This window comes from Monodon monoceros, unplaced genomic scaffold, assembly GCF_005190385.1.
Source record: "Monodon monoceros isolate NGI ecotype Baffin Bay Population unplaced genomic scaffold, NGI_Narwhal_1 Super_Scaffold_11, whole genome shotgun sequence".
In the NCBI taxonomy this organism is placed as follows: domain Eukaryota; kingdom Metazoa; phylum Chordata; class Mammalia; order Artiodactyla; family Monodontidae; genus Monodon; species Monodon monoceros.
Window position 1 is genome coordinate 25,496,206 of NW_021703767.1, and position 26,625 is coordinate 25,522,830.

At 36.9% G+C, this 26,625-nt stretch overlaps 2 protein-coding genes across 4 annotated transcripts in view; one reads left to right on the forward strand and one right to left on the reverse strand.

Annotated features, from left to right (window-relative positions):
- TMPRSS15 (transmembrane serine protease 15) overlaps positions 1-3,843 on the forward strand; it is a 131,497-nt gene extending 127,654 nt beyond the window's left edge. The window contains exon 26 of one of the 2 annotated variants that reach the window (XM_029214683.1): positions 3,048-3,843. In XM_029214683.1, coding sequence (XP_029070516.1) covers positions 3,048-3,203 — 156 coding nt within the window. In that variant the 3' untranslated portion in view covers positions 3,204-3,843. The remainder of the gene's footprint in view (positions 1-3,047) is intronic. The other variant, XM_029214684.1, reaches the window with a different exon arrangement.
- Positions 3,844-5,692: 1,849 nt separating this feature from the next.
- Positions 5,693-26,118, reverse strand: CHODL (chondrolectin). 2 transcript variants are annotated; one of them, XM_029214806.1, is made up of 6 exons: positions 25,650-26,118; positions 15,370-15,679; positions 15,073-15,230; positions 11,370-11,456; positions 9,399-9,501; positions 5,693-7,109 (listed from the first exon to the last, which is right to left on the reverse strand). In XM_029214806.1, exons 1-6 carry the CDS (start codon positions 25,726-25,728, stop codon positions 7,025-7,027), a joined length of 822 nt encoding a protein of 273 aa, XP_029070639.1. In that variant the 5' UTR covers positions 25,729-26,118; the 3' UTR covers positions 5,693-7,024. The 2 variants fall into 2 exon arrangements, with proteins under 2 accessions (XP_029070639.1, XP_029070640.1); XM_029214807.1 differs by lacking the exon at positions 25,650-26,118 and adding an exon at positions 24,978-25,066.
- Between the last annotated feature and the right edge of the window lie 507 nt (positions 26,119-26,625).

Here is a 26,625-nt window from a genome sequence, read left to right on the forward strand (position 1 = left end):
ACGTGTAAGGCATTAAGTGCGCGCACAAAAATATTAACAATTTTTATTACGAGATTTTTAAAATAAATTTTGGAGCATATTTTCTATATTTGAAAATTAATAAAATATTAATGCACTAACATCTACTGGATTAGATTAAACCTGATAGCATTACTGAGCAAATGAATAATCTACAAATGCAGATGTAGCGATCTATACTGTGAGGAAATGGCTTCACTTTGTTAAAGTGTAAACAACTTGTTATCTATATGGACACATACTAATACATATGTCATAATAATTGGACTGAATACAAGACTTTCTTAACAGACAGTTAAACAGGTGGATCCGAATATGTGTTCTCTAGTGAAGCCAATGTCTCATGTCATCTTAAATGTTCAGCTTAGTTTTATATTTATTCTGCTTTGATGACACTTGCATATTCAAGACGAATAGGATAGCTTTCTTGTTTATAATTTTTCTCTTATACTTTCCTTTTAAAATGAAGAGTGTACTAAAGGTAAGATATATTGCCACTTAGAGGGAGATTTATAGAATTATTGCTCAGAAGGGAAATCAGCTGTACAACTTCAATTAGAGTTAATGGGGGTTGTGTGGCAGGCACCTCATGCACTAGGTAGAAAATATGACTGCTGATGTTATCGATGCTTGGGTTACATTAAGCCAGCAACTCATGCCAGATCTCTGAAATCTCATATTTGGTTCCAATTTCTAGAAAGTCTAAGTATGTTATTCATTAGCAAGTAAGAAAGCTCCCACACCTTGTGTAATATAATGTTATCATGATTGAGTAATCGATCGTCTAGAGAGTTACATGATTTTCTTTGTTCATCTTTAATATTGTGTTAAAAAGGAGGACTGATTACAAAAGGATACATTATTTTAAATTATGCATATGTTACTATTGATATATCACTTGAATAAGTTCTTCGAAGCATTATTTTTTCCCTCTAGTGGTGAAGAATTTGCCTTATTAGTCATTCACATGTTCTTGAATATCTTCTGGCTTCCCAAAGGCTTGTGCTTGCTAGGCAGCTGTTTGGATTTTAAGGCACCATGAGTGGCTGTTGAAAGTCCTCTCTCTATAAAACTAAGTGAATGACACAGAGAGAAAACCCATTCTGCTGACTATTCTGAGACTTGTTCTATACACTACTGGTTTTTGAAGTGTGGTCTCCAATCCAGGAGATCAGCATCACCTGAAATATTGTTATAGGTGCAAATTCTTGGCCTTGCCAGAGAGTCACTGAATCAGAAACTCTAGAGGTGGAGGCCCAGCAATGTCTGTGTGAGCAAGCCCTCAGGTGATTCTGATGCAACCCAAGGTTTAAGAACCACTACCCTAAACAAAAATGGTCTCCAACCCTTTTACTCAGATGTTCAGTCAACGAAGTTAATGATTTTTGTTTTCCTTTATAAATATAGCATCTCCGTAGAAACATAAATTTTAGGTTAATACTTTATGGTCTGGACATTCACTCATATTTTTGAAGTGCTTACACACCTCTGAGATAATGGAAGGAAATAACTTCATTGAACAAATCAGAAAATGAAGGCGAAGAGAAGTAACACAGTAGAACTGAAATGGTGTATGTAGTTAGATGATGGGAAGTGATAGACACAGACAGAACACTCAGCTGTTTGGCCTCAGGCCTGCTGGTGGATTCTTTGAATAACAGCCACTGAGCCAGTATGTGCTGGGTAATTTAAAATCCTTGTTCAAGTAATCAACGTCTGGATTCTACTGTCTTTTAAAAAATATGAAATTATTTTTGAAGATATGAAGCAAACCAAATGACTCCTTTTAAAAATACCCAAACATTTGAGGTTTATTTTTACTAACTTCTAAGTCACGTATCACTTTGAGTCAGTATTTATTCTTACCTTGAATTGACATTTTTCCGTAAATATTTCTGAATCATACTATGAACTAAGGGCTTAGGATGCAGAAGTACAATCACAACCCCCACCTTCAAACAGCTTGAACACATTTGTTACATCTAGAAAAGGAGTAACCCACGGTTGCCAATGAGATTTATACTCCTCTCCCTCAGGAGAGAAAGGGTGATTTTCTAGACCACAATTTTTTCCCTTAAATATAAGTCCCAAAGGTGATAAAGAATCAGGCAAAATGTCTCTCAGGATACTTTTTAACATAAGCTTAGCTGAAATATTCTATTGTACCAGTGATTTACCAAAGTACACAAGGCTTTAAGTTCCTTCATAAATATAAAAGAGATTACTTTAAAATGCTGTCACAATTAATGTGGGAGACAATATTTGTCAATTCTCTGTCATTAAATAACGGTACGATACATTTGCATTATATTCATTTGCATTACACGGGAATAATCCTGTGGAAATAAAATCTATGTAATTAACTCAACTAGGCATTGCTATAATTAACATTTACGAAAATTAAAAGCATTTCATCAATTAAGATAGATGAAAATGTGTGCCTCTCACGAGAAATTATATCATAAATGTGCCTATTTCAGCTGAAATATTTTTTTTCAAATCTGACTGTGCTTGTCTAATGCTAAAAAGTTAATGCTGCCCAAGAGAACTAAAATCAACTTTATGTGTGAGTTATTAGCTATCCTAAATCACATAATGTGGAATATTGTCTTACCACAAAGCCCCTCATAATACTTAGGACATATCTCCTTTAATAAAAGGATTAGCTTTTAACATATATTTTGGTTGGGATGCTCTCAGAGTTGTGCCTTAGAAAATTTCTTGGTACCCATTAAAATGCCATACTTAAAGCAAGGAAATGCTTGCTATAAGAGTGAATCATAAAAAATTACATATAAATTTTGTTTTAGTTCCCATAGTTCCTCTGTGTACTTACTGAGCAGCCAAAGTTTCTAATTCTTGACCTAGAGTGATGGTGAGAATATTTACAGATGACTTGCAATGGCAATTAAACCATATTTTTGATCTTCAGTTTTGAACTTATTTGCTTAAAATATATATATATATATATATTTATTTATATCAATTGATCACACATCTACAATTTTCTTTTGCAATTTACTCTTTAGGGGGATTCAGGAGGACCACTCACGTGCCAAGAAAACAACAGATGGTTCCTGGTTGGTGTGACGTCATTTGGATACCAGTGTGCACTCCCTAATCGCCCAGGGGTGTGCTCCCGGGTCCCGAGGTTCACAGAATGGATACAAAGTTTTCTACATTAGAGTGTTTCCTGAAGCAAAGATGAAAATCAGGCAGTTTTCCCATTCCACTTTAAGAAGCATGGAAATTGAGAGTTTTGAAAAAATCATTTCTAAAAGCCTTGATTCTTTACCTAAGCCACCGAAATGCTGGGGGAGAAAACAAAAACTAATCTTTACAATACAAAGTAACTTTAAAATAATAAAGTTTGATTTTATTGTGAACAGTTATTCTTTCACAGATATTTCCTTTGTTCTTAATCATTATTTTTATCATATTCTCTTATTTAAAGGAATGTTATTTTAAAGCATATACTATTACACTTAAAGTTTAAGCAAAATTAGGAGAAGCAAAATAAACTATTTGCACAAAGTATGTTATTGTTTAAAATAGACTGCTGTAAATTATCTAATTCCAGCTTAGATCACTATTATAAGAATCTCAGTCATTCTCCTGCTTTTCTATCCAAATGCATTTCCAATCCAACTTGAGCACATCCTTAATATTTTTCCCACTTATCAAAAATATTTATTGTAAGCTCATGTCACAGACCTGAACTAAATCGATTGCACAATTCTCTCAAATAAGCTAATTAAACAGCAAAATAGCACAAGTCTATATATCGCCCTTGTACCAAAATTAAAGCTAAATTAACTAATATTGTCATACTTTCATTGGATCATTTTTTACCTGGATTATTCATACGGTCCATTTATTTCAAGCTAGTGTTTTTTAGGTTTCCAAAAATTATCAGACATATCAAAGAAATACAACTATTACAAATGTGGTTTTTCTCTGATAGATGAGTTACAGTGGATATTTCTAACATGTGCAAAACTTATTTAGACACAGCTGAATTGCCCACTGGAAGGCCAAAAATGTGGAATAAATGAATTTGCTCCACTGCTTTAATCTCTTGGATCATTTCCAGAGTAAGTGTAAACTTCAATTTAGCTTACCACACAAAATCTACTGATTTATTCAGGAAGACAAAATTCATACAAATTAATACAAATGTACACGCACACACACACACACACACACACACACACACACACACACATTCTTGCATGGGTCTATATGGTCCAAAGTAATAGAAGAGAGAGTAAGGTTTCGAGCAGTTGAAAGAAGGGGTCAATCAGTTTATATTGGCCTTATGGAAGAAAGGAGACTTGGGCTACACCTGAGAGGAATAGTTGTTACTGACGTACTGAAGAGGCAGTGGGGACCACCGTGTAAGTGGGAGAGATCCTGAAATTTCAGGGAGAAGGGACAGTAGATAATCATGAGTTGTCCTAGCAAAAGACTCTCTCTCTGGGCAATGGTCAGAGAAAGGGAAAACAATACCATATAAAGAAGGTGACATGTATACACTGCTATATATAAAACAGATAACCAACAAGGACCTACTGTATAGCACAGGGAACTCTACTCAATACTCTGTAATGATCTATATGGGAAAAAGAGTGGATATATGTATATGTATAACTGATTGACTTTGCTGTACACCTGAAAGTAATGCAACATTGTACATCAACTATACTGCAGTAAAAATTAAAAAAAGAAAAAAAGAAAAGGTGTATCCAGATGACTGAGGATTACAAATTCTTGGTAAACAATCACGGGATTTATTCTTAGGACAAAAATTGGGAGTCCCTGAACACACTACTCTTTTTTAAAACCTTTCCAATGACCTGTTCCTAATAGGAAGGATGGAGTGGTTAGGAAGGATGGAACAGCAAGGGTAGGGTCTGCTGTTTGATTTTATTTCCTGAATATTGTTCTGCATTTCACAACACTTATTAGAAGTATGCTCTGAAAATACAAATACAACACCTATTCCTTTTTATTTTTCAAAGGTCAGCTTAAGGAACCCTTAGGACAGTCTCTCTACCATCTTCCAATAAGACAGAAGTTCATTATCCCAACTCTAGGAACTTCTGCGTTTAGTAATTGACACCGGAAGAGTAATCCAACTCTGGATCAAGATAAAAGGCAAAACCAAGTCCCTTCCCCATTGCTTTGCCTCTCCTGCCCTGCAGCTGTTGCAGTTGTGGGTGGCACAGACGATGGGGAAAGCCTAGTCTCCCTCCATCAAGTCCTGACTAAAGGAAGAAATGCATGGTGGGAGCTTGGAGGGAAGAGGTAGATCCCAGCAGCTGGTCTCCTATTCTGCCCAGAAAGATGGGTCGCCAAGAAAAGAAAAAGAAGTGCTAAATGTGGGCAGATCTAAGCTTAGAACGCAGCTGCCTATTTCCTCAGTCTCTGAGCAGCTGAAAAAGGACCAATGCCCACTAATTTCTATTTTGCCTCTTAATTTTGCCAACCAACTGGAGTTGTGAATTGCCTTAGTGAAAGCTCTTCATTATCTAACTGAAAAGATGAGGTTTAAAACAGTGTACAACCATAACTTCCATTCTTACCACACGTAAACAGTCATTTGTTTCCCTAGATTATTGCAAACATATCTGTACTTTCTTCACTTAAGATATTGAGACAACACCAATGATCATTCTTCAGAAACAAGAACTTTTTATTTGGTTAAAAGGAGCACAGAGACATTTGAAGACCAGATAGTTACAACTCTCTCTTGAGAAGAAGGAGCCACAAGCACTGAAGAAACTAGAAGATAGAACAGAGGCATCCCAGTTTACTCTCTCAGCCAAACGTGAACAGCGAACACGTGATCATTGATGCCCTCCAACCCATTTTTACACTAATTCAGTTTCTTTCCTTGCGGAAATGTCAGTGTGCTGTGTTTAACTGCACACTAGTGGTGACCACTCAACTAGTCCCAACTGTAAAACCGCCTTATATGCTGACAGAGGCTAAACGGAGCTAGGAAAAACCTTAGACAAACTCTGTAGGTATCGGCCTCCAGGGTCAGTCCCAGACCCCACACAACCATCTTTGCTTTGTTGGCAAGGTAGGGGCCAACTCGATTCTAGAATCCTCAGAGAGCTACTTGTGGTTACATAGGCAATACGTGAAGACATATGATTTATATCGTATATGCCACTTTTGTTGCTCTAGATTGAGTATATTATTGTTTATACAGCTATTAACAAAGTTATTACAAAATCTGTTGAATTTTAAATGCAAAATAATTGTAAGGCACATGTCTTGCACAACTGAAATTAGACAATTCTTGCCTCCAAGTAAAATATTTGACTAGATTTACACCACGGTTAATGAAATAACTTCTTATTTCTGAAGAGATTTCCTAAACCTACTCTGACCCAAAGCAGAGAAACTAAAAGAAGATGAGCCATTTCTAGAAAAGAAACTTTTTCTATGGTAATATATTTATGTGTGTGTGAATTCAGTTGACAACAGTGATACATTTCTTTAATCAAAACAGCATGTATTTAAAAATGAAACACTGTAAAAATAAATACAAGAACAGTCCATTTTTATCTAACACTTATGTAAAGGAAAAATATTTTGCACACTGTAAACTTCAATGCAATTTACCTTACATTAACTAGATTACAACTTATGAAAGGCGAAAGAAACAAAAATAACTGCTTCCAATGCACATACTTCTCTGATGTGTTCATAGCAATTTAATCTGCATGGTCCATCCTATTTACTTGAAGTTTTGGTGCATCCTTTAGCAAAATAAGCATGTCTCACTCCATTATCAGCACAGCGTTATTTTATAAATGAAATAATAAACATATAAAAATTATTTTAATATTTGCCTCAAGGGGGAGCTTACAGTTCATCTTGTACATCCTTTGAGATTTCAAGCCATTCCAAGCTAATGTTCTGATGCCATTCCTTATACAGATCCAGAATTACAAAACTCTATTTTCTTTTCTGGAGCCAAGTCAATGAATTATTATACTTCCATGCCACTTTCTTTCCTGGTGCTTTTTGAAATCCACAGTGTGGACTGGTGTGGGCTAGTTTTTGTTCTTCCTTTACTGAAAAACAGAAGAAGTAATAAGTTCAATGTCTGAGACTTCTTATCAAACTAGGCATGTCTTGGTCCAACTGGAGATATGTCAGACCCTTATTATGAAAGCGTCTTTCTTCTCTCACCAGCATACTTTTTCATTCCTACAAAAAATTCTAGATTATTCCAGCATGTGAAGATGGTAATCAGTCTATCAGACATTGCAGAATTCCTTCAAAGAAAGAAATGAAGTCTTCCTAAACAAGCCTGAGTCATACAATTTTATAATATTACTTAACTGACTTCAATTTAACTGTGAATTTGTTACTAATAAACTACCATATCTAAATGATATGTTTTAGAGATTTGCACCCAATTAAGTAAGATCAGTACATCTCTATCTATGAAGTCATCTAACATGAATGGAAAATAAGCCAAGCAAAGTCTATGAAAAACATGAAAGTTCCCTAAATGGTTAAAACAAAAGGGTGGTTAAGTTATTAATGTGGCTTTTGTATAGCATTAGTATTTATTTAATTTAGGAGTTATTATGAGTTAAGGAAACAAGACTTCTTATTTTGAACATGACATGGAATGACAGAAGCCATCATGTGTACCAGATTGGAATTTAAACTTTCTGCAAGGCATTCAGATGACAATGGAGTTGAGTCTTTGATGAAGTTTCTCCTTGCTTTCCTGGAAGAAAGGAAAAAGGGGAGGATCTAAGAGAGAATGAATTAAGCGCTAACAGCTTAATTTCAGAGGTAGTCTATGTTGATTTATTTTCTCACTCTGAGAATTTCAAACAAGTGAAAACTCCACGGGTCTTCAAAGTATAAAAACATGGAAGACTTGAGAATGAGCAGAATCTCCACAACAACACACTATTTGGAAGAAGGAAGACGAACTTCAGAGAAAACTCCAAAAACAGGTACTTTACTAATGTTAATTTTAGAAATGAGAAGGTCTACATAATTTTTTTCAAATCCTTTTATTTTCAAATTGATTTGTTATTTACAGCTCTTCTGCAACAGTTTGGCTGGGTTATGGGGGGATTTATATCAAATCCTCGCTCTACTTCATTGTTTGTCGTAATCATAAATTTTCTTTCCATCTATAGCCTTAGGAATTAAGGGTAAAAATTAGATATTTACTATTGTCTTTATTCTGCATAAAATATTGAAAAATAATTTTAAGTGTGTTGTGTATATATATATATATATATATATATGAAAGTCAAGAGGGCAAAATATGTCACAATAGGTAGTATTAATTTGCCAGGCTTTATTTATCATTATTCAAAATGTCTTCTTTAAACAGCCAGTAAATCACAGGTTGGATTCTTTAAAAAATTTATGTGAACCATTTAGAGTTTACATCTATTTAATTTTTTTTCTGGGGCATTTTTACGTAGCAATTCTTTAGGGTTCATTTCAGGAAGAGAAGAAGATGAAGTAAAGTCAAAAGAGAAAAATGACTTATTTGCAGGTCCTTCCCTGAAGGAAGCATTCTTTTAATCAGTTGTTATTTAAAACACTTTGACAAAGATGTCTAATTTATTCTAGCAAGCACGCACTAATTAAAATCCACATCTTTTCCTTTTTCCTTTAATACATATTTATATTTCATACATTAATATTTTAGTTTAATTGCGAAACTGACACATATGAAAAAATTTCACCTGTAACTCAGGGTATGCGTAAACAGATATAAAAGAATACTCTCAAGAATCTTGCTGTTAAGACATATCACTTTATTTCAAGATGCCTACTAAAAAGTAACCCATTTTTACCATTATACTATAGTTCCTATACTTAAAAGATCCTTTGGAAATAAAACAGAAGGCTATGAACTGAAATTTTGAAAAGGTACTACAAAGTTCACTTACAAAACTCAAGTCTTTCATACAACTTGAGGTCAGGATTGAAAGGTTTAGCATTAATGCTTATATTTAATAAAAAGAGACAGTGTAACATAGTTGCATATGTTGTGAGCTTATAAGCATTCACATTTCAGGTCCATCACACACATTAGCTATGAGACCCAAGGCAAACTGTGTGACTCATCTAAGCCACCATCTTCTCAACTGAAAAATGGAAACAGAAGGATACCTACTTCATATGGCTTGTGAGGATTAAACGAGATAATTCATAATCCTATAATCAAGGTATATTTTATTAGATTATGTATATGGGTATGTACTGACAGACATGAAAATCAAAACTTTCTTAAGACAACTTAAAAATATAATTTTATGCTAAATTTTTAAAGAGTCCTGAAAACCTATTTAAAGCTTTTCAAGTTGTCTCTTATTTACCTTTTATGCAGCATCTGGAAACAGCAGGTTCCGAAAGCAACCAGTATCAGTAAGAGCAATGGGATCGTTGGTATAACAACATAGATTAGATTGGGAATTATTCCTACAAAAGTAAAACAGTCTTAACGTAAAGAGATAGTTGAGGCACGATTCTGACATGAAAGTTGTATAAAAACTTTCCAGAAAGTTAAGGCAAAGTATAATTATTATCAATAAGATTCCAAGTAAAATTCTTCCCAGGATACTGAATAATCTAATGAAATAATATATTCATGTTTCATTAGAAATTAAAAACAAAATATACTGCATGGTTGCCATACTCCACTTAAATGTCCATATTTCCAAAACTATTATTAAATCTTCAGTTAAGATAGGGACTGGTTTTTACAACATATTAATAATCTCAGTTATCTCGCTTCATTAATCCTTCTCAGTTATTACTTTGAGAAACAAGTACTGGTTATTAAAGAATAATCATGATTAAAATAATTGTTGATTTATTGGATATGTAATTATCCTAACTAATAAGCCCAGTGCCATGATGATATGCGTGACTCTCTGAGATTAAACCAAAATATGTAAATATTAAATGATGATAGAGTCATAACCTAGAGACATAAGACTACAGAGGCATAAACACTTGATCTTCATTAAATTCTAAAATGAATCATCTTTTAATCCCGTTCTATCACATTTGATAAAGTTAGGTATTCTTGGTAAAATAAAAAAGTGCCACACTGATGTCCCATACAGCTTAAAATGACTTTATTAAACAATTTTTCAATGTCATAGGAGGGTAAATATTCCTAATGTAATTATTTACTGATCTATTTAATTAGATTTACATGTTCCGAATGGTTTTAAAATCAGACACCTGAAAGTGAAAAGCACTAAAGTTTAATATCATGTCCATACAAGAAAAGCAAATTGGAAAACTATGCATTGAGCTAGCAAATTGAAAGCCATCATCATAATTAATCTAAATAATTCTGGTCAAAGTGGACAGGACGTAGATCAAACTCTCCATTTAACTGCACATCATTTCCTTTGTTAAGAGAAGAAAAATTAACTGAGGTCCAGTGATGGGGTATTTTGGGGATAATCTGCTATGTTTTCATCCACTCTTGAGCCTGTTAAGGTGACTGCAAGCACTTTAAGGATTCAAGACACATTTCCTTTCCTTTTCAAAAGACCATCATGATCCTTTACATATAAGAGTAAAGAAAAAAGAAAGTATTTCCTACTCTTTCATGGATTTTGCATCACCTGTGGAAAGACTTTGAGACTTTGGCTCAATCTTTACGAAGTAACTAGTATAAATTAATATTCCTGTCCAATTGGCATAGGGCCATGCTAAAACAAGCCCCTAAAGGATCCTAAGAGCAGTTTTTGACTAACATGAGATTTGCACTGGGATTGCATTTTGTGTCTTTTGCAGACAGTGGCGTGCTGGAGACACAGAGCTGAAAGCTCATTGGATGCCTACTACCCAACCTGCTGTTCAGTGATGTCACTTGGTAGCTTGCAACTGACCAGGGTGGGAGTATCCACACCACAGAAAACCCAAAGTCTACAAATAAGGCTTTTTTAAGCCCAGTCCACCCCAGCCAATCCCTAAACATTTAACAGTACCCAACTGTTTACAGGCCACTGAATGCACCCATTTACATCATAACACCTACATACTGGGGAAGATCCTTGTGGATCCACATTTTGGTGTAGGATATACTTAGTTTAGTACTAGATACATCCACTTAAGTGAAAGTAGAAAGAAAACAAAATAGGTTTTTCTGTTCAAAAACTAGCTTAGCATCATTTGTTCTAACCTAGTCCTAAAGTAAATTTCCATAGGCCTATATTTAGTGCACTATTTCACCAAGCAACAAGAAAAGTTGGGGCCAACGCGAAGCAAAGTGTAAAAGTACATTTTCTTCTCTTGATAGGTGAGTTAGAGACATGTGAACTAATTACCTGCCTCAGTAACAACCACATTTTGATGAGTGTCTCCAGGTTGATTTGTAAAATAAGTCTTTTCTATCGGAGCTGTTGGATTAATCTCTGTAAATAATAAGTGCAGTTGTCATACATAATGATAAACAAGACAAATACAAATGCAGATGAAAATAAAAGTTTATTATAAAACAAAATAAACATTGATTTCTGAAAAATTTCCAGCTAATTGTATTTTGAACTTAAATTTATATGAAATGATCTAACTATAAAGTCAACATTTAATTACCTCTGAATAAAGATCTCTTTGCAACTTGGATCCACTGGGTGAACTCCTGTAACCCCAAACTGCATTTAGCAATCCAGAGCATCTATTCTGATGATAACTGACTACAGGTAATAATGACAAAGGAGGTACAAAAGTAGGAAAAGATAGGCAAGAATTGGTGAGCATAACATGGGACACTAACTGCGATTCAAAGACCAGCAGGATTATTTCTGTACTATTATTGGTGTATAATTTAGATTTCTCATCGCAACAATAAGCAGCAGATAACTGCATATGGACTGCACCTGGAATTGATGATTCAAGTAAAAATGTTCTAAAGCACATTTCTGTCCCCTACAAACAATGTCATCTTAGATTTGCTTTCCAATAGTGTCTACTTCTTTAAAAAATAATCATAAATTAAGGCTTGCAAGTTGTTTCTTTCCCTGGTTTTACGAGGCAAGATTTCTTCAATTGTCACACACTTGAAAACTGTTGAAATTTCTTACAATGATCTGGTACTGCTCTCTTGCCTAATTTATTTTCCCCTAGGGCACTATTCATTAAATTAATAGTTCAGAGAAAATAAACTGAATTACAAAGAAAATAACCTGTAAATTTGTTTTCATTTGTTCCAAAAATATAATTCTGTTTATTTTTGTCAATTAATGGAAAAGAAAAAAAAACACATGCAGCATCTTACATTAGTTTCAGAATATTAAATCATTTTAATGTCATGTTTACTCTAATTTGGTCACATAGTCTCTATTCATTAGAAGCTTAATCATACACCATCCTATAATAATATTTATTATTCTTATACACGTATATTACCCTGATACTTTGCCCGACACAGTCCTATCCTACACAGAATTTAGGCACTCTATGCCCCTAGGTGCTCAACTGGTATTTGCTGAACAAATAATACAGATATTATGCAATTTATCAACATAGAACTGGTTATCTTTAAAATATTTTAACAAACTTTACTGCAACTGCTGATTAAGTAACAAAATTTTAGAAACATAATCTCCTACATACTATTTTTAATGTCTAAGAGCGAGAGTACTTAATGTAGGGCTTCCCTGGTGGCGCAATGGTTGAGAGTCCGCCTGCCGATGAAGGGGACGCGGGTTCGTGACCCAGTCAGGGAAGATCCCGCATGCCGCAGAGCGGCTGGGCCCTCTGTGAGCCATGGCCGCTGAGCCTGCGTGTCCGGAGCCTGTGCTCCGCAACGGGAGAGGCCACAACAGTGAGAGGCCCTCGTGCCACAAAAAAAAAAAAAAAAAAAAAAAAAAAAAAGAGTACTTAATGTAATTTTAATAAATATAAAAATCAGATTCAGAAGTATCCCCTTAAAATGTCTTTGGATAACACTGATAGACCCAAAGAATAGATATTCAACACACAGAACAGTAACAACAACAACAAAAAAAAAAAAGGTGGAGAAGAGAGTGAGAAAACTCAGACGTGAATTATTCAGTTTCTGTAGAGCTAGGTTAATTTTTTACCACTTTGGATATCAGTAGCCATGCTATTAGACAGTATGCAGGAACAGAAGCAGGAGACTAATTTCACGTGGTACTTTTGGTATAGTTGGAGAAAAAAGTTCAAAATAATCAGTGTTATAATCTGTAAATTGTAATTAGTCTCACTACTTGATCCTCCAATCCCCTCACCACTAAGAAGTTAACTACTTACCATCAAAAAAGCACTGACTATACAAGCAAGGAATTTAATCAAACCAACATCCTTCATAAATAAGACACTAAGCTCAAGGAAAGAAGGTTAACTACATAGAAAATATATAAAAATGAAAATATTTAAAGTAAAACAAAGTAGAAAAATTCTATACATTAATAATTCTAAGTACTTTTACACTGTAGAAGTGTACATGTGCTTCAAAAACAAAAAATACATGAAATAATCTTGTTAAAAAAACTATAGGTATTTGAAGATTTAGGTAGAATATAGAAGATAAATGAAAAACTAATTTTATGTCTAAAACGCTCTTCCATGAGTAATATAAACCTAGACTACCTAATACAAAACAAGAGGATTCTGGGGAATAGTGACCTGAATAATGTGGTAAATATGATATAAAATAAAATAAAATACAAAGGGTCACCTAAAAGCTCAAAGAATGAAGATAATATTGTATTAAGAATACACTGTAATATACTTTGTTTCATTTAATAGTTTCAAGCACACAGTGTCACAAATTTAAAATATGAAAGAATTTCAACTTCATATTTTTCTAGGAAAAAAATTAAGACAAAGAACCTAAGTGTGTAACAGATATAGCTTTGCAAAGGCTTCTAGGAGGGTAATGATGAATTTAGCAACCAGGAGGCTTAAAGACTAAAATCACCAGGGATAAAGAAAGTAGGCTAATATACTCAAGAACAGGATAAATATAAGAGAAGGGTAAATCTAATCCCAATAATCCCTTGTGCTTTACAGTCTTATGAGGAAAAGAAGACTCGTGTAATTTCAACAGAATAATGGAAATAGCAGTACTTGATTGTAATTGCCTTCCACGAACACATGTTATGAGGTCAAGCAGACAGCCCTTGGAAGAGTTCAAATGAAACTTCCAAACACTGAGAAGAGGAAAACAGAAAAAAAAAAAAAAATCCTCATAGCCTAAATATCTAATTTGACTTTCTTTGATGATTAAAACGATGAGTTTACATCGTTCTGATTAGTCTCTCTTTTGGTCAGATATCGATTCAGTTGAGTTGTTCTAGTCAAAGTAACTCAAATTTACTATTTCAGCAGGAAACCACACTAGCGTAGCTCAGGTCAGTGCGATCTTCCCATGTGCTCCATACGGCAATAAGTTGGAGACTTCAAACAAAAGCGAACTGCCTGCCGAGGCATATTCCAAAGAACGAGGATCACGCGGAAAACGAGGCACACGCGCCTAATTTTTTGCGCCATGGCTCTCTGACTTTCTGACTTTCACTGAGGAGCACAAACCAAGTATCACGTCATGAAATGATAAGCTAATGTCCCAGGAGAATGTTGCTTGCTTCCCTTAAATTCACCAGAAAATCTAAAGAACTACTGATCAGATGTGTAAACCTACAGGTGCTTTGGTGTCTTACACCTACTTCACACACACTATACTAAATTTTGAAAGAGTTTAAACAGATATTTATTCTTCATAAAATCCGTTTACAAAAACACAGTTTGGCCTTAATATTAGAAATAATTATTTTCTCTTAAAAAAACCCCTCTGGATGTTTTCTAGTTGCTCCCTTCTATTTAACTCATAGGGCAGTTTGCTTTATAGCCTAGTGTGCTTCAATACTTTGTCATCAAACTGCAAAGTAATTCCATGTTTCACAGCAGAAAAACAAAACGAGCCAAAGGTAGTGAAGGTTAAAGATAAAACTTAATATAAGCAAATATGCACAAAATCTGCTCCTACAGACTTACAATGCTTCCTACCTGGTTCATACTTGCAGATGTAATTGTGCTTCATGTTGCACCTGTCGTCATTCCACTGGTAAAGGTAGGGACCCCCAAGGCCAGGATTGGCTGTTGGCTGATGATACATCACAACACACTTTTCGCTTCCACAGGAAGGTTCATCAGTATACCAGTTTCTGCCAAGTACAGAGCAGCAGGAACACTTCTCAGTGACTTCGCCTGTTCTATTCTGACATCCTCTACAGATAACAGAAATCTCCCTTTGTCCTCTGCCCTCTGAGTAGCCCCCTTTGCGTCCTCAGGATCCCTACTCACCGGTACTGGGAACTGCTTCCATCGGACCACTGGTACAGATCTGGGCAGGCACCAGATGTTTGCCCCTCTCCATTTCTCCAAAGCCCTATCCAGAAATCACCATCAGAAATCCCAGTTCCTGGCTTTGTAAGGTTTTGCAACATGCTTTCTATTAACTTCTGTTCTGCTTCATTCTCAAGGCTGAGAAGGACTCCCCCTTCACTCTCACAAGCCAGGCGTGCCTCCTGAAAGCTCACTCGGCTGGATAGCTCATGGAAGTAGGCCATCTTGTAGCAGGGATGTTTGAAATCAGCAAAACATACCTTTTGGCCTGAAGAAAAAAGATGCCCATGTACTGATTATCTGAACTATATTCATAATGCTACTTACCACAAATTAAAATGAAAGAACCAATCAAAACAGAAACAATCTGCCAAGAATGCTTCTCCCATTGAACCACTGCATAAAGTTTATTTTCTAGATTCTTATTTCAATTTACAAAAGCAAACTGATTCCCTAATAAACTTGTAACATAAACTTTTAAACACAGTATATCAAGGAAATTTTTGTAAAGGGAAGTCATAATTCTCCTGGCTTAGATTTTGTAAACTGACACCATAGCGAGTGAAAGTAGCTAAAAAAATTGTCAGGTATACACAGTAAAGGAAGCTAAAAGGTCAAAATTATGAAATAAGAATCATAATTCATAAAGGAATTATTAAAAACAAGTAAAAAAAGCAAATTTACATAAGGTATCATGAAGTGAATACATTTAAATAACTGAAATTTAAATAAAGTGGCAAATTTAAGTGTAAATATTTGTTTTTATTGTATATATCTGAGAGCAAATACATTAAAATTGAAAGTTAACAGAAGTCAGGATGAAGGTAACGCTAATAATAAACAATTTATTGGGGACTTCCCTGGTGGCGCAGTGGTTAAGAATCTGCCTGCCAATGCTGGGGACACGGGTTTGAGCCCTGGTCCAGGAAGATCCTATGTGCTGTGGAGCAACTAAGCTCGTGTGCCACAACTACTGAAGCCCACACGCCTAAAGCCCGTGCTCCACAACAAGAGAAGCCACCGCAATGAGAAGCCCGTGCACTGCAACGAAAAGTAGCCCCCGCTCGCAGCAACTAGAGAAAGCCCACGCACAGCAATGAAGACCCAACACAGCCAAAAATAAATAATTTTTTAAAAACCAATTTATTAATATAATATTGTATTAGAAGTGACAGGTTAACTTTCTAGAGTACTTATAGAATACTCAGAATTTGGAGGTGAAATTGAAAATGTAATTTTTATTTTCACTGGTATTTTAAAGGTTTTTATAAATTACAGCACTCAGTTTAACCATCTATCCTGATATCTATTAATGATTTTAGAAGTCACTATATAGAGAATATAAACTTGTGTCAAGATATTAAATGGAACCACAAGTTAAGCTTAAAATAATTCTTGAGACCTCTTAATGAAATATCACCTTTTATTATCAAGCTTCATTGCTGTGACATCACTATACTTCTGCTCAGACTACATCAGTGAAGACTTAAATACATAGGCAATGAAAGTTTGACTTAAAAGCCCTCTTAAAATTGAATTCCACATACCTCTAGGAATTGAGCACAATGAATATTCCTAATTAGTGACATAACTACAAATATGAATGATCATATTGGGTCATAATACAGCCATATATGTAACAGGGATATTACAGTGTACAGGATTTAGCAGTGGAATTCCTATTGTTGTACTATTTACACCTGCCTCTTTTTTTTTTTTTTTTTTGCGGTACACTGGCCTCTCACTGCTGTGGTCTCTCCCATTGCGGGGCACAGGCTCCGGACGTGCAGGCTCAGCGGCCATGGCTCACGGGCACAGCCGCTCCGCGGCATGCGGGATCTTCCCAGACCGGGACACGAACCCGTGTCCCCTGCATCGGCAGGCGGACTCTCAACCACTGCGCCACCAGGGAAGCCCTACACCTACCTCTTTTTACCACCAAATATGTATGCCAAGATTATAGACGCAATCTCCAGAACAGTCACGCTGTTTTGTTTTGTTTTTCATTAGCTTCCTTGGTTCACCTCTGATCTCTGCTGTCAACTTTAAAAACTGCCATGGATCCCTCTCTGTCACTGTTCCTTAACCCCAGCCTGCTGTCCACAGCTTCCACTACCCTTTTAGTCCCTCTGATTTCAGCTTGAGGTTTGACCTTGGAAAATAGACTATCTAGTATTTTATGTAAAATTAAGGCAAATTACTTCATGCTAAGAAATCAAGGCATAGCTTCGCTGCTTACAATTCTTGTTGGGATTGAAGGCTTTTTCACTATGCATTTAATTTTGTAGCCAATCAAGAAAATTTGACAGTAGTGAAGGGCTGGGGGGGGTGTATTATATTTAAACATTGGCAAAAAAGTAAAGCATTCAAGCTTTGTATTCTTAATTACAGTATATCACACTGAGCCAGCGTCGGTATCACATCCATTCTCCCCCAGAATCAGCAATTAATGACTGGTGATGACACTTAGAGGCAGGAGGGAGCAGAAATCAGTGGAAGGCCATTAACCTCACAACAGTGTTTGAGTAATAGGCATTCAATAAGTTGACACTGCTGAGAACAGCCAACTAATAACAGAGCAGTTCCAGCAATGCAAGCAAGACAGCCAGTTGTCCTCTTTGTCTCATTAACTGTGATCTGGACTCAGGAGCAACACACTGAATAATAAGAACAAATTAAGAGACTGCCCCAACTAATTGTTAATGAAAAATAACAGGCTCCTATGAGTGACCACGGGGAAACTGGAATTAAAGAGACGTCAAGAGGACAAACCAGTCTGAAACAAATAATCCTGGAGAGATGACCATGGAAGTCCCAATGGTTGATCCTAATACAATTATTATTTTTTAAAAACTTCTCCTAATTTATTATTAGGGTTTGTGATGTCTTCATTGTTTAAAATGGTTGTTCCTGGAAATACTCTAGCAATGCCATTAAACCTAGTGATTTTTATGACTGTATTTTTAAAGCAAGCTCTGTTTCCATTTTTATCTTCTACATCTTTTTCATATTTCTAAGTCTCAAAATATATCTGGACTACATTCCCTTGAGTTTTCAGTTTGTTCAGTTTTTTACTCCAAGAACTCTCAGACTTCAATTTGATTCCAGCACTTGTGAAATATTAAGTTGTCCAATGAGAGTGTTCTGCAAGATAATAGAAAGAAGCCAAATTTTAAAAAAAACAGATTAGCCAGAAGTTTTAATGAGTAAAAATTATTTATGTAACAAAGCCAGCACAAGTTCGGAAAATGCCTAGGTATGACATATATGCTAAAAGTCTCTTCTCATTATCTTTGACGTACTAAAAACAAATGCAGCAGAGATTTATTACTGATGGTGAGAATACAAGAATGATGATGAAAATTACCTTATTAATCAAATTAAAATAGCACTTTTAATTAAATACATAAGAGAGCTTTAAGTGTCTTGTAGAAACTCCTAATACCACTATTAGGTACTAGGAATGTCAATCTGTAGATAAATGTTAGTCTGTAGAGAAATAATAACAATAATAATTAAAGAAAAATCCATAGACAGGGATTATATTTAAAATAATTAAGAACTAATACTGCACAAGCCCTGGATCACAGCCAGCCTTGGCACTCTCTATGCCGGGCATCCTCGCTTTGGCTGTGGATGATGGAATGGTCCAAGGGTCTTAGACGAGGGGATGCAGACTGTAGTGGCTGCATAGCAGGGGGAATCTCAGAGGATCAGGACAGTGGCCAATGACCAACTACAGACAGATATTAACTCCAAAGTGCATTAATTGAATATCAGCTGTGTCCACAGATTTTAAACTGAAAAGTCACTAGCAGTTCAGATCTAGCAAAGCAGTTTTAAGGAAATTATAGATACATTGTAGTTTTTATGGTATCTCTATATAAAATCAGTTAAAGCTGACACTGGGAATTTCTTCATATCCAATTCTCTTTTACTACTGATTTCCACCTTACGGTGCAAATTTGGTCCAAGTTGCAGCAAAATCAGCAGAAACAGCAGCTACTGAACTGCTCACCACGATTTCAGCTGATCACACTTGGCTGTAATAGCAGTGGAACTCCCAACAGCTGGGAAACAAATGTTGCCCTAATTCCCAGAAAAGTCCCATTAATACGGATCTTCTCGAAGCAACTTTCCCACTTCGGTAAAGGCTAATCTTCTTAGGGAACACTTATAATTAGCTCCTTTCTCATTCTGTGAGATCACATAGAGAATTTCCTTTTCTCTTACTTTTAAATATTATATTCAGATAAAATCCTCCACCGACTATTTTGACCAGCAGAAAGCTAGTCTTCCATCTACTACAACTAATCTTCCATCTACTATCCTACCACCCATAAAATATTCAGATAACCATATAGTAGTTTTTATCACACTAACACTACCTTGATACTGTCTAACAATAATTTACTAAATGTTACCTAACACCTGTAGTGGGAAACCTCCCTTGATTGTTGGCTTATGTGCAAGAAAGACCTTTCACCCAGGATTCTACACCTCCTGGTTTCATACATACACACACACATGCACACACGCACACTCACACACAACTACATACATACACATGCACTTTAATTTAGAGATAATTTTCAGTATTGCCTACTAAAATAAACATTCCTATCATTATCACAGCTAAGATTCTGCTACTATTTCCATGCATAGATAGTTCTGTCCTTTTTCTCAGTCATGAAGATTCCTTTAGAGCTAAATATTGGCAGAGTTTTCGATGCTTTTAGCAACAATGTAAAAGCAGGGCCAAACTCATAAAGTCATGGCAGTTTACTTTTTTCTTCCTGAATAGAAAGGATCTATGACTTGGCTTTGATTTGCTTATATTTATCAATTTTCTGGAAGTTGAGTCTTCATTTAGTTATGAAAGTAAGAACATTTTTCTTATATCTCACACTATAATCATATATTGTCAAATTAAATAAGCATTGAATTTATATCATATTTTTCAGTAAAAACATGGAAGATTATGAATTCCTGTTATTCAGTTATGATCTACCTTTAGTTGCAAAGAAAAAAAACAAGTTGTACAAAAGAGGACCTACATGATAAATCTTCCCCAAAGCAGACTGACCAGACTTTGGACATTTTACTAGAATCCCACAGAATAATTTGTTTTTCATAATGCTTTCTTACTCTACTCAAAATCAAAGGAATAAATATGCTGCAACTACAACATACAATGTGACATGAGCTCCAATAGTAAAACTTTCAAACTAAAAAAGGGAATGTTCTCAATCATAAGTATTCTGCTTTCAGTGTTCAATATTACACCTACTTTTTAAGACATTTCATTATAAAAATGTTTTGTTGTAATAAATTTTATTTTTTCAGGAGATTTTATAATGCAATTAATTGCATAGTGCACTATTAAGATTGTGCTCGAATCCGTTTTCCTGTCTTGGTCATTGTTTGCATGATGGTGGCACCTCCAAGCCCTACATCTCCACCTGGGAAGTATCACAAACTTTCTGGGAAGGGGATGAAATTTATTTTTTTAATCCAGTATTTGAAATCAAGATCTAGATAATAAATTGTAAACCAAGTAGATAAACTGTAAACCGCGTGAGTGAAGAATTCAAGCATTCAATCACTAAGAGCTGGCTTGGAATCCCAGAACCGTACTGGAACTGCGGGGACGTTGGGGACATTATTTAAACTTTCCTGACCTTAGTTTTCTCACCTAAAAAGTGAGAGTGGTTAGGAGTTTTAAAGAAATAATGACAATAATAATAGCCTGACAGGGGACTTCCCTGGTTGTCCAGTGGTTAAGACTCTGCGTTTCCACTGCAGGGGGCACGGGTTCAATCCCTTGTCAGGGAACTAAGTCCCACATGCCATGTGGCACGGCCAAAAAAAAAAAAAAAAGCCTGACATTTATCAATAGTTTAGTGTGCAGGGCCTCACTGCTAGCACAATCCACACCTTTGGGTAAATTAGGAAAGATGATCTCTCCTGGTGATACAGGCTGCTCAGCTTGAAAAAGTTATGCTCTCCTCCAGGTTGCCTCAGCTGCAGGCACAGGGACTGCCACGTTGAGCGCCCCCTCACAGCTTCCTGGCCGGCAGCTGTGTCCATGAAACAACCTACACTACTGTGTTTGAACCCCTTTAACCCTGCAACAACTCTGTGATGAAGGTGCTTTCATCCCATTTTAAAAATGAGGCAAGGGAGGCATAGAAAAGTTAAATAATTTGCCAAACTCACATGGCTCATAAATGGTAAAGGGTTTAGAACCAAGCAGACTGGCTCCACAGTTCCTACATGTCCCCAGATTTCTATGCTGCCTCCATGGAGGTCTCAGATATATTTTTCTAAGGTGAAGAATCTCATGAATAAAGGGATTGATTAATATGTACATTATTACCATGACCTATGTTACCATGTTCAGCATTGGTCTGTTATTGATACCGGATGGCTAACATATACTAGGGGTTGTACATTGAGGGTTTGTTTCTAAGCAGAATGTAGATTTTCTTTTACTGAACATTTAGACACAGGATCCATATTGGAACATCTATCTCAGATTTTCAGACCCTTTATGTCCTTAATGATTTTTTTATCTAGCCCTTCTATTTTCCAAGTAAAACAAACAAGGTCCAAACTGAACTTTTTCCCAATTACAAGGAGTCAAATTGTCAGGCTGTGTTACATTATCAGTAATATGTTAAAACAGTGAAAGAAACAATCTTGTGTCCATCCGTCCACCTGTGTGCAAAGTACCTAACAGAAGAGAGAGGGTTGGAGAAAGCAAAATTTCTAGTGAGACCATCAGCTGAATTTCCACTTTGGACACCTTTCTACAACACTGTCCACTTTCTAATGTTAATGTAACAGATATTGCCATCTTCCAGAAAAAGAATTACAAAAACAAAACCATAAAATGATGAAAAACAGCCGTTAAGGATTAATGGCTATGGTGAATGTGTAGTTTATTACATGACTGGTAATAAGATTAATTTGTTCCTTTCTTGCCCAAGAGATACTTAAAGTAATTGCATCTCTGAAAACTGCACTGTCATCACTTTATGCTTTTGATGATGTCATGGAAAATAGTACCATAGGCTGGAATACACTCAGCAGTTTTTTCTTTTAATTTTAAAAAGTTTTTGTATCTCCCTTGATCTAGGTTACTGGTCACCACCCATGATTTTGCAATATTCTGTGGCATTCGCATGATCAAAACGGAAGTGTCTAAATCGCCCAGTCTTCTAAATAAAATGTTTGCAAATTTAAATAAGTTCAAATTAATACATATTAAAGTGTTCTGCAGAAATGTGGAGGTACCATGAAATACACTTAATGCTTTCTGCAGCATAAACAGGTTGATGGATCACTGCTGTGTGCACTAAAAAGAGAAAGTAAAAACAAACACACACATTACTTCAAAACACCTCAAATGCTTAAGAATATGCATGTGCTCTTCAAACATATCCTCCCATCTCAGAGACCTGAATTTTGAACTCTTCTTTTTCATATGTATCCTTATACCCAAAAGTAAAATCCTCTTACCTTTGTTCTAAAGGTGTCATTACCCACCAGTCACTTCACAGATTTAAATGATGGCAGAACCCAGAGATATCCTCTACACATCTGTGTGTACAACAAATCAGTACAGGTCCAAGACCTTAAAAGTAGTTCCCAAGTTAGCATCACAAATTCACTAAAAAAATATTTGATCATTATCCTTATAGTTTATATTTTTATTGCCTATCCACGAATCAAAATAAGCATAGCCAGTAATCTACACAAATACTTTTCTATTACTGCTAGTTGCTATTAAATCTTATGGGGCAGATTATGACGATGTTTGAAATGCTATTTCTCATTTAAATATTTTCACTTCATTTATAAATAATGCTCTCAACTTTAAAAAGGGTGGTGTAGCTAAAAGTATCAGAAAGTATCTTATTGAATAAAGTACTAAAATGAGAATTGCTATAAAGCATTATTTTGAGAGTTCCTGTCTTTTTTTCTGCAGTAATTATTTTGGTACACTGAATAGAAATTATAAGTGGTTGTGCTGATATTCAATAATTAGAAAATATATTCCATATATTGTAAGTATGCTCCTAATAATGGCCCCAAAGAGTTTGTTTCACTTGACAGACAGCTGAGTAGAATTTTGGTAAATGGTCCCTAACGGCATGAAAAAGTTTATGTACTTCTCAAAGCTTAACATCAACCAGGGAGACATCAGACCTACTTCTTCCAAAATGTCAGGCTTTAAACTCCTCTGTACTCATGCCATTATGGTTGAAATACATATTGTAAAAAATTAGTCTTCAAAGGATAAAATCACAAATCAATTTCTAATGGTTAGATTTCAATGTGAGTTTGCAAGGCCAAAGACAATTAAATTATTCATAAGAAAAACATAACTGTTTTAATATCAAGTAAACATCATCACTTATGTTAAATCAAATAGATCATGTTCAGTTAATTAGAAATTTTCCAGATGGCACCTACAAGATGCCTATAAATACTTAATAGGAAAACAGAGCAAAAGGTTTGCAGCAATTTATGCAATAATAGAACACAAAATAAATTTTCATCAACAATTTTTTCAAGTTTTTGTTTTTTTAACTTTATGTATTCTTTTTCTCCCTTTGCAAAGTTTAAGGCATACAGTAAGAATATACCTAGTGGATACTATTTAAGTCAATGAAGTGTTTCTATGTGTTTAAGAAACACCTTATGCTCAAAGACTGATCTCTGCTGTTAATTCATCTGCAAGAATAAATCTGACAGAGACAAGGGCAGTCAGATAAGTAATTTACACATTCAGATGAGCTTTATGGTGAACTTATTTTTAAGCTAAAATAGGGGGAATGGGATCTAATGCTATGGCTTTTGTAACCTCCTTGTTTGATACTGTAAAGTTTTCATTTTATAAATGAATAATAATAACAGCCTGAAAAAAATGTAAGCAACACGCACTTCCAAGTGACATTTCACAATGTATTTAATTCCAGTGTCTCCTGAGGGCCAAAAAGTTAGTGGAGAGTGATTGATAACCAGACATTGAAGGATTATATTCAGAAGATGTAGAACATCACATTGCTGAGGGAAGATCAGTAACGATTAAGCTTAATATGCCAGTTTCTAAAGGTCTAGTTTCACTACTGATTAAGTTGCTGTTAGCTGTCATCTACCTCTACCTCTAGTGACACCTGTTACACAGATGCACAGAAAGTGAAAAGGAACTCGTGCTTCTTACATTAAAAAAACTTCCCACACTTAAAACACATGCCCACATAAATTCAACAAATATTTATTGCAACACTTTAATTAGCATCACAAGAGATTTCAATAAGGATAGCTATGCTCAATTTTCCTGTAAGGTCCTATTCATTCATCCTAGGCTTTTGAGAATCTTTATGTTTTTTAAGAGACCTTCCCCAAAAGTAAGGGAGAATGAATGCGACACGAATTGCTCAACAATAGGACAATGAAAGTGGAAGGAAAAGAAAAATCAAAGCCAGCTCCGGGAAGCTTGCCAATTCCGATCCATTTCCCTTGCACTGACTCGACCGACCTAATTGGGCACCTACTGTGTGCACAAACCTGCATCGATGACCATGTACACCTCAACCCAACTCGAGCAGACTTCATGTTCTGAGAAGTCCCCAACTTGGAATGAGGTGTGTAAAGGCGTCCTCACACAACGACCAGTCCCCTGGTCTTTGTCAGCCCTCCTGAGAACAAAGGCTGCATGCCCCTGGGTCTGTGAGCCCCACACGGCGAACAGGTTTGGTCTCGGAAATCATCTGAGTGAACCCTGTGCGGGCGAGGACTGAAGTCGAGCCAGGACGACAGGGGGTGGCATTTCTGCAGCGGTTCCTCTGTCTCTGGGCTCCCTCTGCCTAGGCCGTACCCCACCCCTTCTACAGGTACCAGCCCTACCCTGCGGCCAACTCTCTCACAAAGAAAGTCGACATTAGTCCTAGACAACGCTGTACTGCTCAGGATGAAGCGGGGCTCGCTTCTCAGCTACTGAACCTGGCGCTTCCAAAACAGTTAAACTTTTCTGTGTGTTTAGCGGGGCTGGGGAGAAAGCAGAATACAATCAATTCCCCCCTGCCTCCTCCGGCCCCCTACCTACCCCGCACGGGTTTCCAACCCCTCGGAGAGCCTCCACCCCAGGACTGGCCGGTCCGCACCGCCCTCGCGCCCCGCCGCCCCCTCTCCCGGCTCGTGCGCTCGGCGAACTGCCCCGGACTCACCGCTGACCACCCGGCGGCAGAAGGCCCCGTGGCCGCAGAGCAGTGCGGCGCCCAGCAACAGCGAGACCACGCGGCTCATCGCGGCGCGGCGGCGGCGGCTGTGGCGGCAGCAGGTGTGGCGTGGAGCGAAGGGGCCTCTGCCCGCCGCGCAGCCGGGGCTCTAAGCCCGCTGCCTCCCTGCCTCCCCGCGGGGCCCTACTCCGGCCGCCCGAACCCGGCTGCCCGGCCCCCTGCACGCATCGCCTCTGGCCAGACCTGGCGCCGGGCGCGCTGGTGCCGCGCGCGAGTGTGCCGGGCTAGAGCGCACGACCCTGCGGGTGCGCGTCTCGGGAGAGGCAACAGAAGTTAGGGGGTCCCGTGTCTATCCCAGAGGTGAGGCAGGAGCCGCGATTTGGACCCCACCGCGCCCTTGGCGCCTCTCCTCGGCCTCTGGCAAGTGAGGGGCTGGGCCCATGCGACCTCCTGGTCGCGGCTCCCGTAACAGCAAAGCAGCAGCTCTGCGCTGGAGGCGCCGTCTTATATACCCACATGCCGAGGTTCCAGCCCCTCGCGAGTAATAATTTTTAACTACTTCGTCTCTCCTGTCATGCGGAGCATCCTGGCCCCTCCCCTAAAAACTAGAGCCACTTTGCAAACAGTCCAGTCAGCGGCCCCACCTCCTCTCCTCCGCTCCTCCCGGTTTCCTGTTTCCATTCGCTAGCCGACTGGATACTCATTTGTGTAAAATATGACAGCTTTGCTATTAAACTCTGGCGAAAGTTGGATCCATTTGATTTTCTCAAAGATTAATATCCACGGGGATGCCAAGTTGTGGGGCCTTTTTTTTTTTTTTTTCTGTGCTCAATTGTTTGCTCATATGTATTGCTAGATGCAGGGCACTAGCCACTATTTAAAATGGATTGGCGGAGTGGGAGCCAAAACATGCTCCGTGAATTATACAGCGTGGCAGGTTTTTCTCCACCTAGGTTCTGCAAGT

Bases quoted from the DNA above. Each gene is read 5' to 3' on its own strand.
- CHODL (XM_029214806.1), bottom strand. From the start codon at position 25,728: ATGAGCCGCGTGGTCTCGCTGTTGCTGGGCGCCGCACTGCTCTGCGGC. The intron at 15,231-15,369 runs GTGAGTAGGGAT...TGTACTTGGCAG, and splicing joins GGAAGCAGTTCCCAGTACCG to AAACTGGTATACTGATGAAC. The intron at 11,457-15,072 runs GTAGGAAGCATT...TATTATTTACAG, and splicing joins CATCTGCAAGTATGAACCAG to AGATTAATCCAACAGCTCCG.